This window comes from Leptidea sinapis, chromosome 47 (assembly GCF_905404315.1).
Source record: "Leptidea sinapis chromosome 47, ilLepSina1.1, whole genome shotgun sequence".
Taxonomy (NCBI): Eukaryota; Metazoa; Arthropoda; class Insecta; order Lepidoptera; family Pieridae; genus Leptidea; species Leptidea sinapis.
Genome location: NC_066311.1, coordinates 6,279,780 through 6,296,118, shown reverse-complemented (window position 1 = coordinate 6,296,118; position 16,339 = coordinate 6,279,780). Strand labels below are relative to the sequence as shown.

The following is a 16,339-nucleotide window of genomic DNA, read 5'->3' as shown; positions in this document are numbered from 1 at the left end:
CTCATAAAAGTTATTCTTATAGCTTGTTATTTTTTGTTCTTTCATTAATTCAGAATAGTAGTGAATAACGGGGATTTTAAGCATATAAACTGTTTTCCACCGAAGAATTTTGAAAATATTGGCTTTGTTACATAGATGGCGGGCCGGCAGCCGTGAACTCATATCGCTCAAGGTCGCTGGCATTTAGTGTCGCCTTAAGCTAAAACTTTCAAATCGTCTAAATCAGAGTCCATTCACCACCTAAAGTACCATCATCCTAGTACCAAACATTAAATTTACTCTTATAATAAATATTGTGTACATTTTGCTCTGACTGATCGCGCTCACAGCGGATATAACGAGAGTCAAATAGCCGAGCGTGGCAGCTCAGTCTCAATCAATATCTATATTTATGAGAAGAGTGCTTAATGCGGCTAAAAAAGTTTTCGCTACAAAATTAAACGGAAGTACAGCGCATAATAATAAGCTTTGCAGCAAACGTAAAACTGTTTGCTTCATGTAAATCTATAAAGTAACAAATGACCTCTCAGCAGCGAACATTGCCTGTTTCTGCACCTTGTGTGTTCTTGGGGGAACTAGCTAATTACTTACGAACTGCTCGCAAACACACATTTATCATACGACAATCTTGAATAATATGCCTATGTTCTTGTGTTTATTTCGTGCCAGCATGCTTTGAGCTGCAGTTATTAAACATTTTATGCTTTTAAAAGGACAATTACCTACTGATATTACTTGACGATGATTTTTTTATGGAAAAATTACCGGCGAGAGCAAGATATTCACCTGATAGAAAATGATACACCCTGCCCATTACAATGCAGTGACACTTAGGATTATTGAAACACTTTTGACGAGATTGCATTTACTTTCGTCACTTTGAGATATTAGATTCATTAAGCCCCTAGATATTCCAGATAACTTACTACAGCGCGCTTGAAACCAAAACACAATAAATACGAAATCGGATATGATGTCACTTATTGAAAGTCAAAAACTATCACCCATCCGAAAAAGTTTACCCCTGACCTGAGAAGATCGAGTGCAAGAAATTCAGCGGGCTTGTTTGTTTTCATAAAAATACGGTTACTACCCTACAATAAAATTTATTACTTAAAAGCCTGAGGGCGTTCATTCTCAATCTGTGGAATTATTTTTTAACAATTCTTATGAATTTCGTAACACATTTGTTTTGAACATTTTCTGGGATCTTGTTGTAAAAGCATATACATCGACCCACAAAAGACTTACTAACTCGATTTAGCCGAGTTGTAGGCATAAACTACTGCTTGGTGGTATTCTGTGGAAAGTAGCCTACAATATGTAAGACTGGTGTTTGTTTGTTTCAATGCGTTAATCTCTGATCTATTTTATTAAATCTTTTTGCAAATTACTCATTTATAGGATTATTGAAAAACACAAAATATTTGTGCGGCACTACAATTGCGCTCGTCACTTTGAGACTTAAGATGTTAAGTCTCATTTGTCCAGTAACTTCACTAGGTACGGCGCTCTTCAGACCGAAACAATAATGATTACACATAACTGCTTTACGGCAAAAAAAAGTGTCGTTGTGGTACCCATAGTCTAGCCGGCATCCTGTGCAAAGGAGCCTTCCACCGGTAAATGCCCTTAATCGCCTCTGACGACACCCTAGGGCCTGGGACTTCTCTATTGTTTTTCTGCCCCAGTTAAGCACAGGGCAAAAATCTTTCTAAGAAAGATCTATAATTGTTGCTTAATGGATTAGGGTATGGGGTAAATAAAATTTGTAACGCTTTATACAAAAATAAGTTTTATTTATTTTAAAAAGCAACATGCTTCTTTCGGATATTATATTCGGTTGTTTATTATCAAAAACTCAATGTTATAGAAAAGAAATAGTTAAAAATAGCCAATTCACGTAGACAATTAAATGTAAGCTACTTTGGCGCGCATGGTGCGCACGGAAATGATGTCTTTAACTACTGCACTTTGAACTACTGCACTTTTAATAAATTAATGTCTTGCTGTAAATAAAATTATCATCTAAATTCTAAAATTATGATTTGAGCGTAAATCTAATGTTATATATTTTATATAATAATTCTTATTTAAATCATATACGCGTAGCTTATTATGCGGTGGCACACGGGCTCAAATACAACATTCGTTCCGACATCCAGCTTATGTGGTACAGCTCTAAATAAAGTTAAGCAAGTGAAGTATTTGGGTCACTGGGTTACCGAGGACCTCAATAACAATATGGATATTAAAAGAGAGCGCAGAGCGCTCTCTGTCCGATGCAACATGTTGGCCCATAGGTTGTCACGATGCACGGAGACTGTTAAAGTTGCGCTTTTTAAATCGTACTGTCAGTCATTTTACACCTGCAGCCTATGGGTTAACTACACACTGCGGACATACAGCGAACTGCGTGTTCAGTATAATAACGCGTTCCGGGTGCTGATGGGACTGCCGCGCCACTGCAGCGCCTCCGCTATGTTCGCGGCAGCTCACACAGATGGTTTAGCGGCCATCATGCGCAAGCGGTGCACGTCTACCATTCGCCGCATGCGCGACATGCCCAACACCATACTGCATGCGCTGTCGGACCGGTGGGACTCCCCGATGCTGGATCGTTGGATACGGCTGCACGCAGTCGTATAGTAATTTACCGTCATCATCGGGAGGTCCACCAGCCTGTTATTTTATTTTATTTTTTTTCTAAATATGTGATTTAATAAGCTATTACTAACACTATTTTGTAAGAATGCAAATTGTACAACAAATATGGATGCAATCTCAAGAATGATTCCGAAATAAATGATTATTATTATTATGCGTCTCATGGTATCTCACAATCATCACATCTTTCAAAAGCTACTGCCTTACTACTGCTTGTATAAACTTCGGTGGAAGTAACCTGATGTGGAGAACCATGATCACATTTAAAACAATCACAATCAAACACGTTCGGAGTAGACCGTTGAATAAAAACTTCAGTATTGTTACATGCGAAGGGCTTGATGCAACCCCGTGGGGGATTATCACCAAATATTGTGCATATTTTCTTCAAGTACCAACTGTCTTCCACTTCAAATACTGTATTCTTGTATCCTATTTCCACTATAGGGCTTGCGTCGACGCCTAATAGGTCGTATTTTCGTGCAGCTATACTGTTGTATAATCCCTTTGTTAGGACACAATGTTTATATTTGTGAGGTTCTATACCAGATTCACAAAGACATAACTCGCTTGGTCTACCTGAAAGCAAAAAATGTTATGTTAAAATATATATAATTTCTTACTTTGTACCTGTTCATAAGACTTCCATATTTAACAGTTCATTTTTTTATGACAATAAGGGATGAGACGGGCAGGACGTTCAGTTTATGGTAATTGATGCGCCCTGCCAATTACAATGCAGTGCCGGTTCTTGAAAAACCCCAAAAAATCTGTGCAGCACTACAACTGCGCTAGTCGAAACACAGTAATTCTTACACACTACTGCTTCACGGCAGAAATAGGCACCGTTGTGGTACCCATAATCTAGCCGGCATCCTGTGCAAAGGAGTCTCCCACTGTTTAACTTTTATATTTACTGTGCCAGCTGTTAACCTTCCTGACCTGAATTCTATTCCCACTGAAATCAGAAAGGCTCAAACTCTCCAATCTTTCAAAACAATGCTCCTAAATTATTATTTATCAATGTAGCAAATTCATTAGTTCTGTTCTTGGTATTATTTACTATATATTGTTACCCACTGTTATCTGATCAACTAAAACAATTTCAGTACAGCTACAGGCGATAAGGCCGCGTATTGCTTGTTATAATATATTGACACACTTTTTACACAAATTATCTTGCCCCAAGTTAAGCATATATAGCCTGTGTTATGGGTTACAAGACAATGATATATTTAATACAATATACTTACTTAAACATACATATATTTATATAAACATACGTAAATACATTTAAACATCCATGCCTCGGAAACAAACATCTATATTCATCATATAAATGCTTGCACCTACCGGGATTCGAACCCGGGACCTCTAGCTTAGTAGGTAGGATCGCTAACCACTCGGCTATACAGGTCGTCAAATGTTATATATTCTCGATTTTTGTAGATTAAATTTTTTGTGGTGTGAATAAAGATATGTATATTTAATTTCATTTTATTTTTCATATTGATTTAAACAAATTTTACTACTTGAAAAAAAAATCATTAATTTCGGTTCGGACTTAATGAAGACGAATTGAGAATCTAATGCTTTATCGATATCGGATAGAAACTACAAAATTATCTGGTCATGCAATTTTAGTCTACATGACAATGCATGAACATGACCTGGATCGACCTTTATCATTACCTCTACATAAGGGATCTCGACATATCTCTAGATACAGATATGAAATATCTAGGACGCATTTTATTATGGAATCCTGTTTTTATGGCTCCTTTGATGCTGATAGATGTACAGTTAACGGTACAGACATTTTTAATGAACCCCCATATGAGTATGAAATGAAAGAATTTTCTGAGGAAGAGAGGGAGATAATATAAAAAATATTTAGCAAACTTATATTCGAAATTTGCGCAGAAAATTTGTGATGTTTTTAAAGTGATAACAATTTATATGAACTGTAAAGTAGATCCTGTAGATGAAGCCACAACATTAGAGTTAAACCAAAGCATACAAGATTTTATGACGATACGTCACTCGAACGGTGAGCTCAGTTGGAAGCTTTTCCAACTGAAACTGTCACTCGCATGGAAAACGAGAGGTCGTGGTTTCTAGTCCCGCATCGTTCATAAAATTTTGTTTTCAAATTTTATTTGTGCAAAGATAATGTAATATTTTGTCTCAAAATCTTGCAAATGTGACGTACCATCGGCTTCACACTTCAAATACTGTGCCTGAAGATATGGATTCATTCTCATTTGATCCAGTGCGCACATCTGCGGCACCGAATACCTGCCGCTGCCCAACAAATAGAAGTCCAGGTTGATTTCGCCGCCGATATTGTCTATGATCCACGGTAGTGTCCGAGAGAAGAAAGTAGTATCTCTGTAGACATCGCCGTAGAGAGAGATCACGTAACTGGCATGCAGGGGAGGCAGGAGACTTAGCAAAATTAACAACATTTTGTTTATTTAATGATAAAGGTAAGCAACTACAGTTTTATAGAACATTAAGATAGTTAAGCTTAGTTCACACTTATTTTTATAAGATTAAATCACAACCGAGCCTAATTTGTTGGACTTTTATTTATTGGGCAGCGGATAAAATTAACACGACCTTTCCACCTTCGCACGACACGCCACAAGTTAGGATATCATCCCCACCATCTGAATGTGTTGCGGTCTTCCAGAGTGCGGTTTTCAAGAAGCTTTCTTCCTCGTACTACAAAGCTGTGGAATGAACTTCCTTGTACGGTGTTTCCGGGGTGATACGACATGGGTACCTTCAAAAAAAGCGCGTACACCTTCCTTAAAGGCCGGCAACGCTCTTGTGATTCCTCTGGTGTTACAAGAGAATGTGGGCGGCGGTGATCACTTAACACCAGGTGACCCGTACGCTCGTTAGTCCTGCTATTCCATAAAAAAAAAACAGTATTTTTTACAGTCAATTAGCAATTCACAGTGCTCTGTATTCTGAAAGATCTTTAGCTTCACTTTGAAATTCAATCTAGGTCATTCCAATTGTTTTCACTTCTGCAATAATAGCTCGTTGCAAGGTCTGCTTAGGGCGGCCATATATTGGAGCGTGTTTTTTTTTTAAGTGATCACCGCCGCCCACAATCTCTTGCAACACCGGAGGAATCACAGGAGCGTTGCCGGCCTTTACGGAAGGTACATGCGCTTTTTTTGAAGGTACCCATGTTGTATCGTCCCGAAAACACCGCACAAGGAAGTTCATTCAACAGCTTTGCAGTACGTGGAAGAAAGCTCCTTGAAAACCGCACTGTGGAAGACCGCCACACATCCAGATGGTGGGGATAATATCCTAAATTGTGGCGTGTCGTGCGAAGGTGGAATGACGTATGAAGGTGGTGGTTGACTAAGGCATAATATGGCATGGGCATAATCAAATTGTCCAGGATATTTTTATGACATGAGACAAGCAGACGATTACCTGATGGCAATGACTCATACTTCCTGCCCATTACAATGCATGCCGCTTAGAATTCTTGATTCTTGAGAGGCTATTCAGTAAGGACTCACCAGCGAGCACACGTATGTGTGAACTCTGTTTGTCACCTTCTTTACCGATCCTACTGATCATTTTGAAATGGAGAAACATAAAAAAGTAAAAGCATATTAAAGGTCATTAAGGTTTAAAGTTATTTTTAAGCTTCCTACGCTGAATCAATCCAATTAAAAGTAATTAATATTATAATTAAATCACTATTCATGATAGCTACCTATTTATTTCCTATACTAAGTAGGTTTGTAAGCACTATGTCGTTTATCAATGCATACATTAGTATCTGCAAAGAATATTGATTTAAAACTACGATTACATACCTATTTATATAATAGAAAAAACTGAGCTATTTTAGTAGATGATCTTATACTAGGTAGGTGCAGTTTTAGGTAAAGAAGACAACCCTAACGTCGTCAGAAGAGGTTACAGTCACGCGATAGAAAGAGAGGCAACTTGTAGGTGAATAAAAATGTAATTTAATGTGCGATCTGAATTAGACCTTATTGTATGGAAGCAAGAGTCCCTGTTTCTCTAATTGATTTTGCGGAGTGAGAATTCTGTACTTGTTCTGTAATTGTTACTTTACGATGTAAAGTTTCATGAACCCAATGATTTCACTAGTAACGGTGCCTTTCCAACCAAAAAAACAATAATGGCTTGTTTACTACTTCTCGTCAAAAAGATACAGCTGTGGTATCCACTTAGCAGGTATCCTGTCCACTCCAACTGGTAATTAAGGCGAAGAGTAAGCAGAAAACACGCAAACATGGTGTTTTTAGACAAGTTTTGTGGTGAAAGTATAGCATTTCGAGCTATGAACACTATTTAATCCTGTTACACATATCCTCAAGTCTTATTTGTAGGTTGCTAATGTTTGCTGTTGGTTATAGTTAACATTGCCGAGCCTTTTTGACCTACCACTTTTCTCTGAAGTTAAACAAGTTTTTTGGCATGGCGTGACGTATTTTTTTGGTACTTATCTCAGAAAAGTTATTCTTATAGCTTGTACTTTTTTGTGTAGGTTCATTTATTCAGATTACTAGTGAATAACGAGGATTGTAAGCATATAAACTGTTTTCCACCCAAGAATTTTGAAAATATTGGCTTTGTTTCATAGATGGCGGGCCGGCAGCCGTGAACTCATATCGCTCAAGGTCGCTGGCATTTAGTGTCGCCTTCATATTTCGCGGTCTTCATATACTGCGGCGCTTGTTCTGTTATGTATTTTGCATAATGCTATCCTAAGTACCCGCAAGTGCGGATATACCCTCTGATATGAAGCCATTATGGGTTACTAAACAAGGACATATATTGTACATGGCTTTATTCGTTTTAAAATACATTTACATATTGAAAAACAATGAAGAAAATGATTTTTTCCATATGGTATATGGTTCCAGATCGACCTGTTAATAAATCATGTTCAAGCTCTGAAGGTTGATTCATGCAATATACGATAATTTATATTTATACAGCTAATTCTATATTACTTTTTATGAAATAATTTATATTATTTTACCAAGACTCATATATTAGATGCAGCACCTTGCAAACTAATTTGTTATGTATATTACAGCCATTGTAAAAGACTCTATTTGATTGAAAAGAGTGGCCGTTGAGTTTCTTGTATGTTCTTCTCACGAGCTCAATTTTTTACGAACATGTGGTAAATTCAGGAATTTAAAAGAAATATTTGTAGTAACGATTCAAAAGCGATTAGTGTAAGCCTAATTGAATAAAGTTTATTTGACTTTGACTTTGATGATGCCATAATGTGTGATTTGGGCATATTACATTTCTGTTGTCATTATAAATTAATTTATTAGTTAAATAAAATATTATAAATTAACTAGTGGACCCGACAGACGTTGTCCTGTACACACGTCTTAACTTTGAAAAATCGGTCCAGCCGTTAGGAGGAGTTCACTAACATACACATGAGCAGGAGAATTATATTATATGGACGGAATTGAGAATCTAAACCAATCTCAAATTCACTGGAACATACAAAAAATCATCAAAATCGGTCCAACCGTTTAGGAGGTAGTTCAATTGTGAATCTACCCAATTTTCAAATCCACCTGAAGACACACAGAAAGTTTCATTAAAATCGGTCCAGCCGTTTAGGAGGAGTTCAGTTACAACATACGCACAAAAAAAAAATATATATATTTAGACGAGCTGACCCAGCAAACGTTGTATTGCCATATAAAGTAATAAAAAAATACAATAATTAGAATTTTTAGGGTATAAAAATAGATGACGACCGATTCTCAGACCTACCAAATATATCACACATAAAATTTATCGTACTACAATAATCCTTATATTCGATTGCCATATTACAACTCTATTGCGTGTCTGTGGACGGATTAGAATAATATTAAAATCGCGATAAAAAAGTAACTGTTGATCGTAGATGGGTGAAAATTTGAAGATATATGTATTTTTAATGCTGAATCATAAGTAAACAAATTAAAAAAAAAATCAAAGTTAACATTAGGGGGATGAAAAATAGATGTTGTCCAATTCTCTACGCTAAGATTCACGAAAATCGGGCGAGCCTTTTCGGAGGAGTTCAATTGGGTACATAGTGACACGAGATGTTTATATATATCACTAGCTGACCCGGCAAACGTTGTTTTGCCATATAAAGTATAATTCACGCGATAGTTTTATAAGTAATAAAATTTTGCCTATATTATAGCCTGTACATCATTTTGTTCTATTGTCAATAGTTCTTGCAGCGCACGCAAAAATAGGTTTTCGATTTTACACCTTGTGTAACTACAAAATAGCAATTTTATTACGGATCCCTAATTTTGAAAAAAAAAACATAGCCTATAGCCTTCCTCGATAAATGGACTACCCAACACTGAAAGAATCATTCAAATCGAACCAGTAGTACGAGAGATTAGCGCGTTCAAACAAACAAACAAACACTGCAGCTTTATAATATTAGTATAGATAAGTATAGCCTCAGCTTAAAATACAAAATGTCTATAAAGATAAATATTTAACAGTAAATTTTTATAATTGCATTGTTCCTTACACATGTAACGCGTGTTTCCAATGTTATTTTATTGTAACTGACGTACCGAATAGCTGAATATGTTTCGCTGCAAATATCTTCTAGTTTACGACCGACGCAAGATTGTGGTATTTCAGATTTACTTCCGTGATGTTTGAAGTTTACTTTGAAGTCAAAAAAACTTTATTCAATTAGCCTTAAACTGCTTTCGGATCGTCACTACAAATAATTCTTTTAAATTATTGAATTTACCATATTATGTTCGTAAAAAGTTGAGCTCGTGAGAAGAACATACAAGAAACTCAACGGCCACTGTTCTCAATCAAATTGAGTATTTTACAATAGCTGTAATATATAACAAATGAGTTTGTTAGGTGTTGCATCCAATATTTGAGTCGTGTTTAAATAATATAAATTGTTTCATAAAAAGAGATAATGAATTAATTGTATGAATATAATATAATAATTTCACCAGCGGGAGGCTCCTTTGCACAGGATGCCGGCTAGATTATGGGTGTAGTACCCATAATCTAGCCGGCATCCGGCATCCAACGGCGCCTATTTCTGGCGTGAAGCAGTAATGTGTTAGCATTAGCTAGTGAAATTACTGGGCAAATGAGACCTAACATCTTATGTCTGAAGGTGATGAGCGCAGTTCTATTGCCACTCAGAATTTTTGGGGCTTTTCAAGAATCCTGAACGGCACTGCATTGTAATGGGCAGGGCGTATCCATTACCATCAGCTGTACGTCCTGCTCGTCTCGTCCCTTATTTTCATAAAAAAATATCGTATATTGGATGAATCAAGTTTCAGAGCTTCAATTCATTGTTTGTGTAAGGATGCTTCGTGAACATGATGGTCGTGATTACTGTCATAACTAGTAATTGCATCCAACAAATACAATGATTTATTAACTATAATAGGTCGATCTTCCACCACAAGCAGCACCACTTCACGAGTTGATGCATGGACCAGCCATCGTTCCCTTCGCACTATACTTGTGGGAAGGATTTCGAAACGACTGCTATGCAAGCGTTATTTAACATCTCGGAAGTTTTAACTATTCCCTTGAAATCCATGAATAGTCATTGTTTTTTTTATTTTTTTTTTTATATATACTATTAATCATGTACAGAAAGAATCTTAAAAGCTAACATAGTCCCACGAAACTGTTTGGACAGTTTGTCTGCAGGATCAAGTCTCATTAATGCTTATTAGAACATTGATTTTATACAAGTGTAATTAACAAATATTGATAAAAATATAATAAAAAATCTAATTTAAATTTTAAGGCAGTGTTGACAATAAATATTTCTTAAGTTTAGTTTTAAATTTTCTTTTACTGGATTCTAGCCGGATGTCCTCAGGCAAGCTGTTTAATAGATAAGGTAGGCGTTTTTTTAAAGTTCTGTCTCTGTAGTAGTTATTGATTCTAGGAACCTCGAACTTACCAGCTTATTTGTGCAACTGTTTCGTAATAAGGGGTATTAAAACACGAATGTGGGTTTATCACATGAGTGTTTTAATACCTAATTATCAACAGTTGCATACAAGACTTTATCTACACCCAGAATATGAATCCTCTAAAAGATTCTGAAACAGTTAGCTTACTGCTAACATTAAAATAGTCAGTCCTAGTAATAACCTAATATCATCCATTACTGATTTTATACAAATAAACTAAGTTTTAATGAAAGAATTATTTATTTTAGTAGTAATATATATTTTGTATAGTGCAATTATTAAAATATCTGGCGGTGTGCTGTCAAAACTTGAATCACAAATTTTTTGTAAACAAAACAATAAAAATATCGAAAAAAATGGCGGCTAATCGAATAACCTACTTTTTTTACGGCGCGCGACGTTCTGGTGGTGTGGAACGCGCGTAAACGTAAATGTTCTTTTTTTGAAATTCATACAGACACCACGCATCGAGCAATAAGAAGGCTGTCTCTTGAAACTCTTTGCGCATGAAGGGATCGAAAAAAATAAAGGAGTGTTGTTATGAAATTCAGTACAACATTACAACACTCGTTTGGGTGATGTAATGGTTATAAGGACTTGGGATGTTTTAATGTTGGCAATAAGCTAACTGTTTTAGAATCTTTAATAGAGGATTTAAGGCATGGGTGTAAACTAAACTATTCGACTATATTCAAAATTGATGAGTTGATCACAATGAGTCCATAACTAAATTCATGTAGCGACTATTACGTGTTTTGGACCAATGAAGAAGGGGTCTTTCGACCGACATTTAATAAGTTATTGGCATCTATGATATAATGCAACATTAGATTAAGAATTGATTTCCGCTGCGTTCCAACTAGATATCGCACTACCTAAGAAGCTTTTTTATTACGGCAAATTTTTTTTTGGAGGGTGTATTTGCTATTTGTAAAAATTCCTGCATCCGTGGCATCTCAACACTCAATTTTATATTTTGAATTGTTACGGATTTTAAAATTTTAACTACACATTTTGCATGCTAATTTAAATAAGCCGAATACTGTATCTGACGCAATAAATAAATTTCACTTTATTTCATTTCTAATTTTTTTTTTGTTTTTTGCTTGTTCAATCTTAATTTTATTTTCTACATACATCTACATATTATCTTTTATATTTGTACATATTACTTATACGTTTCAAAATAAAAATAAAATCTTTCTTTCTTTCAATTCATGCACACCGCAGTGCGAGCATTTATAAGCAATTCTCTCTTAATATAAACATTTCATAAAAATGTAGCTTACCAGACTTGATAATTCCCAAATGCGTCATCCCACTCAATTGCCTTATGAGTCGTTTAGATACCTTAGTGTATTTTCGCCGTTAATTCTCGTGGGGATATAGCTCAGTGGTAGAGCAATCGACTGCAGATCGATAGGTCCCCGGTTCAAACCCGGGTGTCCCCTTGGAACTTATAGTAGATTTTTTTTGCACTGTTTTGTTTTGCGACTAATATTGTTTTTTTTATCACTTAATGATATAATCTTTATGTTATATGAGATTATCTGACCCAGCAAACGTTGTATTGTTGTATAAAGAAATAAAATTTTTTTGGGGTGTAAAAAATAGATGGCGACCGATTCTCAGATATACCAAATGTATCGTACATAAAGTTAACGCACAATAATTATTATATTCGATTGCCATCTTGCAACCCTATTGCGGATCTGTGTATGGAACAGAATAATATAAAAATCGCGATACAAAAATAGGTGTTGAACGTAGTATTTTAATGCTGAATCATAATTAAATAAAAATCATTTATTATGATTAATTAATCATATTTTATCATTGAATTTGTATACAATAACGATATTTGTTGGAGATGTTGGAGAAAAATAAGCCGTCTGGGAGCTTTCAACGAAGACACTGTCTGAACCCTTTGAGATTTAACATAATAATGTACGGTAGAATCTTGTATCTTATATAGATTTACAGAAAAGCCCGCAATGGCTTTTGCCTACCTCTTACACTAAATCCATTTTAATATTTCAAAAATTTACAGTTATAAAGAGATTATGTAAAAGATACGATTTACACAAATACGATATTAATCCTTATCATTTTATTACTACATATTATAAATCATCCAGAAATACTTTTATTCTTTCATTTAATTATCTTTGAGTACACAGTTCCGTAAAAGTAAAGTCCTTGAAGTGCAACCACGTACCTACCGGAAGACGTAGTGTTGGCCCCAACACCATCTTGTTGGCGAACTGGTCAAGATCGCCGGAATACGTTGGATGAGGACAGCGCAGGACCGATCGTGGTGGAAATCTTTGGGGGAGGCCTTTGTCCAGCAGTGAACGTCTTCCGGCTGATGATGATGACGACACAGTTCCGATGGCTTTGGGCTTCATTATTCCTAAATACTTAGGTACATTTTATTTTCTATTGACAGAACAGCGTCTGTCGGGTCAGCTTGCTACATATAAATGAGCGATCGACATAAATCGTTAATTTTTGTCTGCCTAATCTACAAATAATATTAAAAATATAATCGAAGTCGTACCACATTACAAAAGGACACCTTACACTGTGACAATCAACATATTTTTTATATAAGAGTGGGCAAACGGGCAAGAGGCAAGAGGATGGGGAGTGGTGAGGCGACACCCATCGATATCCGCAAAAATAGGTGTCAAGAGATGCGTTGCCGGCTTTTAAGGTGAGATTATGCCCTTTTCTTGAAGGTTCCTAAGTCGTATCGGTTCGGGAAAACAGCAGCCGGTTATTGAATCCACAATGTGTCTGTGCGAGGCAAGAAATTTCTTGCAAAACGCGCAGTTGTGGAAAGCCAGACGTCAACGTGATGCATTTGTTATTTTGCATTTTGACGTAATACCCGGTGGTGGAATTCGGCCGCTAGAATCAACCCAACCTAGGACTATGGTAGGTATCATAGACGGTGTCTCGTATATTTGGTCTCTTTTATAGGCACTTATAAAGACATCGACAAAACACATGATCAGAGGTTACGTATTGAGATACCGTTTAGAATTCTGGCCTAAGATTGAACATCTCTTGATTTAAGGTGAAGCCTAAGCAGAAAACACGCAAACATGGTGTTTTTACACAAGTTTTGTGGTGAAAGTATAACATTTCGCGCTATGAACACAACTTAATCCTGTTACACATACCCTTAAGTCTTATTTGGTTGCTAATGCTTGCTGTTAGCTATAGTTAACATTGCCGAGCCTTTTTGAACTACCACTTTTCTTTGAAGTTAAACAAGTTTTTTGGGACTTGTACTTTTTTGTGTAGGTTCATTTATTCAGATTAGTAGTGAATAACGAGGATTGTAAGCATATAAATAAATATAAACTGTTTTCCACGCAAGAACTTTGAAAATATTGGCTTTGTTACATAGATGGCGGGCCGGCAGGCGTGAACTCATATCGCTCAAGGTCGCTGGCATTTAGTGTCGCCTTAATTCACCCCTATGAATCAGCTCTATGACGGTTCTATATGCATCATTGAATTAGGATCAATAAATCTACATGAATATATTAAAAACAATATAATCACATGATTAAATTATTATTATTAAGTCCAAGTAACGTCAGTTGGTGCTGGGGCTGCTGCTTCGACTGCCGAAGACAGCATGCGTCGCAAATATGTTGGTCTCAGTAAGTCATACATCTTTGTGCCGTTTGGTGTCGAGGCACTTGGCACGTGGGGCCCAGAGGCGCGGAGAATGTTCAAAATACTATCTTCGCGCCTCAATACTGGAAACCCAAGCGCTGGCAGCTATTTCGGTCAACGCATCAGTCTAGCTATCCAACGTGGAAATGCTGCCAGTATTATTGGTACACTTTCACGTAATTATAGTTTTAATTTTATATAGTCATAGTATTGTAAATATAGTTATAAGATTTGTTTCTATATATTTATTGTATAAATATAATCACAAATAATTTGCAATCCCCAAGCATCCAAGTTTCAAAGCATTAATGAAATGCATTTTGTTGGCACGAACGCTTTATTATTCGAAGCGCAATTTTAAAACGCGAAACTCGCATAGTTACTACAATGGAATGTTATATATCGCATGGTCCGTTCTTAACTAGTACAAGTTTTGCCATAAATTTAAATATGAATATGTCGTTGGAAGAATTAAGGGAGGAGCGAACGAGTTTGGAATAAAATAGGCCGCCAGTTACACCGAACAGCAAACATGAGGGATAGAATTACCCCAACCGCCGCCATTTTGAAAAAGATAAGAAGGATAAACTTGCACATGTTTACCTGGCGGTAAGTAATAATGGCTGTAATAATTCTCTCTGGTAATAGTAGAGTTTAACAGGAGCCTTGCCAACCACTCAGATTAGTATAAGTTTACAAGCTACGCGCAAAGAAGTTTAATTTAGTTCTTTGATTTTTTCTACAATTAATGAAGAAAAAAAGGAATGAAGATTTTAAGGTACTCATGTCATATCCATGACGTAAGATATAAGACGCATAGGAAAGTTTATCCTATTTTTGTTATTCAGCGGAAGACAGTTCCTTGAGAGTTGCAATGTAGGCTATGACCACAAAGCTTGATAATATAAATATATTTAAAAAGACTATGGGTGAATATTATCACTTATCGTTAGTCATTTGTAGCATGTATTGTGATTCTTGTGTTAGTTGGCAATTATGACCTAAAATTTCACTTTGGTCATGACAGGGGTACTGGGAGGAGATGGCTGGCTCATCCGTCATGCTCGTGAACGGGCGCTGCTTGTGGTGGCAGGATGATCCTGTTGCCGGATACTCGGTTTCAGATTCTTAAAAGTTAATATATATATAAATATATATATATATATATATATATATATATATATATATATATATATATATAATGTGTGTGGATGATTGAGCTACTGTACTCAATAACTTTTGTATTAATTTACATTTACTTTTTTGACTTACTCGTGTAAGGCATTGACTATTTGACGTTTGAGTATGTTTGTTGCATCATTTTACATATTATAAAATGATTTGTAAATTTATGAAAATGTAAATCTTGGTATAAAAGAGTGGCAAAGAGTTTCTTGATACTTCTTCTCATTAGCTCAACCCAGAAAAATATTTTTTTTGACATTCATAAGTGTCACTTCCGTGACCTACATGAATACAATGATTTTGATTTGATTTTGATTTATACCACGCCATCACCTGCTGTATTCTGATACTAATATGTTCCACAGGCTCACGCCATTAGAAAACTGATGCCATTTATAAGTCATCATTTCGGCGCTGTTTATGATGCTGACGCTATAATATCATATAATGCAGGCACATATTAATGTAGTTTCGTTATATACACACCGCCATTTTAATGAATACTTTACAGAGATCACTGCTGATAACGCTAAAATATGTAATAGATTACAATAAAGATAAAAAAACGTGATTAACTGTGTAAACATCCACAGGACATTAATGACTTATTATGACAGTTTTTTTATGACAATAAGGGATGAGACGAGCAGGACGTTCAGCTGATGGTAACTGATACACCCAGCCCATGCAGTGCCGCTCAGGATTCTTGAAATACCCAAAAATTCAGAGCGGCACTACAGTTGCGCTCGTCTCCTTGAGATATGTTG

At 36.0% G+C, this 16,339-nt stretch overlaps 1 protein-coding gene and 1 non-coding gene across 2 annotated transcripts; one reads left to right on the top strand and one right to left on the bottom strand.

Moving 5' to 3' along the window:
* Positions 1-2,662: 2,662 nt before the first annotated feature.
* LOC126978065 (uncharacterized) lies at positions 2,663-5,135 on the bottom strand. Its single transcript, XM_050826777.1, has 3 exons — positions 4,880-5,135; positions 2,995-3,246; positions 2,663-2,682 (listed from the first exon to the last, which is right to left on the bottom strand). Exons 1-3 carry the CDS (start codon positions 5,133-5,135, stop codon positions 2,663-2,665), a joined length of 528 nt encoding a protein of 175 aa, XP_050682734.1.
* Positions 5,136-12,073: 6,938 nt separating this feature from the next.
* Positions 12,074-12,145, top strand: Trnac-gca (transfer RNA cysteine (anticodon GCA)). The gene has a single exon. It is a non-coding gene; the product is annotated as a tRNA-Cys (tRNA).
* The last annotated feature ends 4,194 nt before the right edge of the window (positions 12,146-16,339 follow it).

Bases quoted from the DNA above. Each gene is read 5' to 3' on its own strand.
- LOC126978065 (XM_050826777.1), bottom strand. From the start codon at position 5,135: ATGTTGTTAATTTTGCTAAGTCTCCTGCCTCCCCTGCATGCCAGTTAC. The intron at 3,247-4,879 runs GTACGTCACATT...TTTTGCTTTCAG, and splicing joins TTTGAAGTGTGAAGCCGATG to GTAGACCAAGCGAGTTATGT. The intron at 2,683-2,994 runs GTAACAATACTG...ATAAAATAACAG, and splicing joins TTGCATCAAGCCCTTCGCAT to GCTGGTGGACCTCCCGATGA.